Source organism: Pseudophryne corroboree, chromosome 7 (genome assembly GCF_028390025.1).
Source record: "Pseudophryne corroboree isolate aPseCor3 chromosome 7, aPseCor3.hap2, whole genome shotgun sequence".
Classification (NCBI taxonomy): Eukaryota; Metazoa; Chordata; class Amphibia; order Anura; family Myobatrachidae; genus Pseudophryne; species Pseudophryne corroboree.
The window spans coordinates 30,690,562-30,696,561 of NC_086450.1; the positions used below are offsets into that span (position 1 = coordinate 30,690,562).

The window sequence follows — 6,000 nt, forward strand, 5'->3', positions numbered from 1 at the left end:
CTACCCTCTCCTGAGATGGCCGCCCTTAAGGATCCTGCTGATAGAAAGCAGGAGCGTATCCTAAAATGTATTTACACACATACTGGTGTTATACTGCGACCAGCAATCGCCTCAGCCTGGATGTGCAGTGCTGGGTTGGCGTGGTCGGATTCCCTGACTGGAAATATGATATCCTAGATAAGGACAGTATATTATTGCCTATAGAGCAATTAAAAGATGCATTTCTATATATGCATGATGCACAGCGGAATATTTGCCGACTGGCATCAAGTATAAGTGCGTTGTCCAATTATTCCAGTAAAGTGGTCAGGTGATGCGGATTCCAAACGGCATTTGGAAGTATTGCCTTAAAAGAGGGGATGTACCCCAGGTCGCCTCTCAAAATAAGACGCCGTATTATCAGGCGCAGTCCTGGTTGGCAAGCGGACAAAAGGGTTCCTCTTTTCTGCTCGTGACAGAGGGAGAGGAAAATGGCTGCAGAGATCAGCCAGTTCCAAGGAACAGAAACCCTTTTCCGCCTCTGCCAAGCCCTCAGTATGACGCTAGGGCTTTACAAGTTCAGGCACGGTGGGGTCCCGTTCTCAATGAATTTCAGTGCGCAGTGGGCTCACTCGCAAGTAGACCCCTGGATCCTTCAGATAATATTTCAGGGGTACAAATTGGAATTCGAGACGTATTCCCCTCGCCGTTTCCAAAAGTCTGTTTTACCGACGTCTCCCGCTGACAGGGAGGCAGTTTTGGAAGCCATTCACAAGCTGTATTCCCAGCAGGTGATAATCAAGGTACCCCTCCTGCAACAGGGAACGGGGTATTATTCCACACTATTGTGGTACCGAAGCCAGACGGCTCGGTGAGACCGATTTTAAAATCTAAAATCTAAAATCTTTGAACACTTGCATACAGAGGTTCAAATTCAAAATTGAGTCACTCAGAGCAGTGATTGCAAACCTGGAAGAAGGGGACTACATGATGTCTCGGGACATCAAGGATGCTTACCTTCATGTCAAAATTTACCCTTCTCACCAAGGGTATTTCAGGTTATGGTACAGAACTGTATCAGTTCGGACGCTGCCGTAGGGATGGTCCACGGCACCCCGGGTCTTTACTGAAGTAATGACCGAAATGATGATATTCCTTCGAAGGAAGGGAATTTTAGTTATCCTTTACTTGGACGATTCCCTGATAAGGGTAAGATCCAGGGAACAGTTGGAGATCGGTGTAGCACTATATCAGGTAGTGTTGCGGCAGCACGATTGGATTTTCAATATTCCGAAATCGCAGCTGATTCCGACGACTTGTCTTCTGTTCCTAGGGATGATTCTGGACATAGTCCAGAAAGAAGGTGCTTCTCCCGGAGGAGAAAGCCAGGGAGTTATCCGAGCTAGTCAGGAACCTCCTAAAACCGAACCAAGTCTCAGTGCATCAATGCACAAGGGTTCTGGGTAAAAATGGTGGCTTCCTACGAAGCAATCCCATTCGGCAGATTCCACGCACAGTGGAACCTTCTGGACAAATGGTCCGGGTCGCATCTTCAGATGCTTCAGCGGATAACCCTGTCACCAGGGACAAGGGTATCCCTCCTGTGGTGGTTGCAGAGTGCTCATCTTCTAGAGGGCCGCAGATTCGGCATTCGGGACTGGGTCCTGGTGGCCACGGATGCCAGCCTGCGAGGCTGGGGAGCAGTCACACAGGGAAGGAATTTCCAGGGCTTATGGTCAAGCCTGGAGACATCTCTTCATATAAACATTCTGGAACTAAGGGCCATTTACAATGCCCTAAGTCAAGCGAAACCCCTGCTTCAGGGTCAGGCGGTATTGATCCAATCGGACAACATCACGTCAGTCGCCCACGTAAACAGACAGGGCGGCACGAGAAGCAGGAGGGCAATGGCAGAAGCTGCAAGGATTTTAGCTGGGCGGAAAATCATGTGATAGCACTGTCAGCAGTGTTCATTCCGGGAGTGGACAACTGGGAAGCAGACTTCCTCAGCAGACACGACCTTCACCCGGGAGAGTGGGGACTTCACCCAGAAGTCTTCCACCTGATTGTAAACCGTTGGGAAAAACAAAAGGTGGACATAATGGCGTCCCGTCTAAACAAAAAACTAGACAGATATTGCGCCAGGTAAAGGGACCCTCAGGCAATAACGGTGGACGCTCTGGTAACACCGTGGGTGTACCAGTCAGTGTATGTGTTCCCTCCTCTGCCCCTCATACCAAAAGTACTGAGAATCATAAGAAGGAGAGGAGTAAGAACTATACTCGTGGTTCCGGATTGGCCAAGAAGGACTTGGTATCCGGAACTTCAAGAGATGCTCACGGACGAACCGTGGCCTCTACCTCTAAGAAAGGACCTGCTCCAGCAAGGGCCTTGTCTGTTCCAAGACTTACCGCGGCTGCGTTTGACGGCATGGCGGTTGAATGCCGGATCCTGAAGATCCCTACCCTGGTCAAGGCCAGGAAAGACGTAACCGCAAAACATTATCACCGCATTTGGCAAAAATATGTTGCGTGGGGTGAGGCCAAGAAGGCCCCTACAGAGGAATTTCAACTGGGTCGTTTCCTCCATTTCCTGCAAACAGGACTGTCTATGGGCCTAAAATTAGGGTCCATTAAGGTTCAAATTTCGGCCCTGTCGATTTTCTTCCAAAAAGAACTGGCTTCAGTGCCTGAAGTTCAGACATTTGTAAAAGGGGTGCTGCCTATACAGTCTCCTTTTGTGCCTCCAGTGGCACCTTGGGGATCTCAATGTTGTGTTGAGTTTCCTAAAGTCACATTGGTTTGAACCACTCACCACTGTATACTTAAAATATCTCACATGGAAGTGACGAGTTAGCCCTGGTTTCAGCCAGGCGTGTGTCAGAATTGGCGGCTTTATCATATAAAAGCCCTTACTTAATATTTCATTCTGAAAGGGCAGAATTGAGGACTCGTCCTCAAATTTTCTACCTAAGGTGTTTTCTGCATTTCACATGAACCAACCTATTGTGGTGCCTGCGGCTACTAAGGACTTGGAGGATTCCAAGTTGCTTGACGTGGTCAGGACCCTGAAAATACATGTTTCCAGGACGGCTGGAGTCAGAAAATCTGACTCGCTGTTTATCCTGTATGCACCCAACAAACTGGGTGCTCCTGCTTCTAAGCAGACGATTGCTCGTTGGATTTGTAGTACAATTCAGCTTGCACATTCTGTGGCAGGCCTGCCACAGCCAAAAATCTTAAAATGCCCACTCCACAAGGAAGGTGGGCTCATCTTGGGCAGCTGCCCGAGGGGTCTCGGCTTTACAACTTTGCCGAGCAGTTACTTGGTCAGGAGCAAATACGTTTGTAAAATTCTACAAATTTGATACCCTGGCTAAAGAGGACCTGGAGTTCTCTCATTCGGTGCTGCAGAGTCATCCGCACTCTCCCGCCCGTTTGGGAGCTTTGGTATAATCCCCATGGTCCTTACGGAGTCCCCAGCATCCACTAGGACGTCAGAGAAAATAAGAATTTACTTACCGATAATTCTATTTCTCGTAGTCCGTAGTGGATGCTGGGCGCCCATCCCAAGTGCGGATTGTCTGCAATACTGGTACATAATTATTGTTACCAAAAAATTCGGGTTATTGTTGTAGTGAGCCATCTTTTCTAGAGGCTCCTCTATTATCATGCTGTTAACTGGGTTCAGATCACAAGTTGTACAGTGTGATTGGTGTGGCTGGAATGAGTCTTACCCGGGATTCAAAATCCTTCCTTATTGTGTACGCTCGTCCGGGCACAGTATCCTAACTGAGGCTTGGAGGAGGGTCATAGGGGGAGGAGCCAGTGCACACCAGGTGATCCTAAAGCTTTCTTTAGATGTGCCCAGTCTCCTGCGGAGCCGCTATTCCCCATGGTCCTTACGGAGTCCCCAGCATCCACTACGGACTACGAGAAATAGAATTATCGGTAAGTAAATTCTTATTTTTTATTGTGTTATACTTATTGGTACTGTATTTTTAATATATTTCTAGTGTTGTGAAATAAAAAAAAAAAATTTATAAAAAAATTTTCTTTAAAGAAACATCTTTATAAACGAATTTTTATACATATTTATATATATTGACATATTTTACTCGGACATATATAAACACCTTAGGTCGCTTAGAACCCCTATCTGGTATTCCAGTATATATATATATATATATATATATATATATATATATATTATGGGGCCCCTGACGTTCCATTTCCTGAGGTCATTCTGGTATATCCCTAGGTTTTATGCTGCTACTGACCTTGTCCTCCCATCTTCCCGCAGAGATGCTCGAGCACACGTTCCTAGCTCTAAACTTCATTGTTAATCTCCACAAGCATAAGAAGGTGGCTGAGGTGGAGACCATCCTGCGGGAGGCGGCCGCGATGGAACAGCACAGACACCATGACGTTTTCGTCTGCATAGTGATCAGCTGCGGGAACGCCGACTCTCTCTTCTGCGTGGACGGTGGCTCACAGGGTCTCTCTCTGGACAGAATTAAGAATCTTTTCACGGGACAGTCTTGTCCAAACCTGATCGGAAAACCAAAACTTTTCTTTATCCAAAACTACTTTGCTAGTGATGTTGAGGAAGGCAGAAATCTGGTGGAAGTAGATGGACTTAGTCAAGGCACACCACGCCCAGAGAGGACTCAGAGGGGCGTAAGAATACCCAATGAAGCAGACATTTTTTGGAGTCACTGTAAAGTGGATGAGATGGAGCTTCGGAGGTCTTCAGGGTCCCCTTCTTTGTACCTGAGGTCCCTTGTGGACTTACTGAGTAACAAGCAGAAAAGGTAATGCATGAAGCATGAAGCGGCGGCGGACTATACTGCACTTTGGGGGAGATATACCAGTCAGTCTAAATAGGTCAAGTAGAACAATTGCCTGTGGCGACCAATCATCTACTAGCTATCATTTATCAAGTGTTGTCTATAAAATGGTATCTACAAACTGATTGGGTTCTAAGGGCAACTATTCCGCCTTACTTCTTTATAAAGTTTGATACATTGCCCCCTATATCTGTACTTTTAAAAACTGGTACAAAGGGGGTAAAAAGTGATTTCCATAGCAACCATGTACAACTTGCCACTTGTACCCATTGAAGACAAACCACTGATTTACTTTGCACCACTTTTCCTAAATGTCTTTATCAAGCCTTGGAGGGTGATAAAGCACCAGCCAATCAGCTCATAACTGTCATGTTATGGCTGTGTTTGAAAAAGGACAGTTAGGAGCCGATTGGCTGGTACTTTATCACCATGCAATTTATCACTCTCCAAGACTTGATAAATCTGGGCCAGTGAGAACATATAATCAGTATGCACTGTGACAGTTACGTTTCCCTCCCTACGTACTGTGACAGTTATGTTTCCCTCCATGCTTAACTCTGGATTGTAAGCAATAAGAGCTTGAATGCTCCTTAGGGTGGCTGGGGTGTGTGATGGTGGATCCTGCTGTCGCTTTTGGTGATAAATAATGTTACCGTTAATCTACTGTCTGTGTTCTGGTTGCAGGAAACACCAGGACATACAAGATATCCATACAGAGCTTAATCGCATCATCTACAGTAAGAGAAGGGGGTACTCCCTGCAGCTGCGGCACACGCTCACAAAGAAGCTCTTTCTCCATCCAGCTGCGAATTAGAAACATGAATTAATTCTAAAAAATGTCTATTAATAATCAAAACTTATTCCTAGTGTATTTATTTAAAATATTTATTTATACCATAACTAATAAAAAATAACCAACGCATTGTAATTTACATGCACGCTAGCAGACCTAGCTATGTTTCTTTGGGGGACATTTACTAAGCAGTGATAAGAGTGGAGAAGTGAGCCAGTGGAGAAGTTGCCCATGGCAACAAATCAGCACTAAAGTAACATCTATAATTTGCATACTATAAAATGATAGAGCTGCTGATTGGTTGATGGGGCCACTTCTCCACTGGCTCACTTCTCCGCTCTTATCACTGCTTAGTAAATGTCACCCTTTGTCACTTGCC

General features: G+C 45.9%; 1 protein-coding gene across 3 annotated transcripts in view; it reads left to right on the plus strand.

Annotated features, from left to right (window-relative positions):
• CFLAR (CASP8 and FADD like apoptosis regulator) overlaps window positions 1-5,760 on the plus strand; it is a 53,098-nt gene extending 47,338 nt beyond the window's left edge. For all 3 annotated transcript variants that reach the window (XM_063932872.1, XM_063932871.1, XM_063932873.1), the window contains exons 9-10: window positions 4,282-4,792; window positions 5,513-5,760. In XM_063932872.1, the coding sequence (XP_063788942.1) occupies window positions 4,282-4,792; window positions 5,513-5,642 (641 nt within the window). In that variant the 3' untranslated portion in view covers window positions 5,643-5,760. The remainder of the gene's footprint in view (window positions 1-4,281; window positions 4,793-5,512) is intronic.
• Window positions 5,761-6,000: the final 240 nt, after the last annotated feature.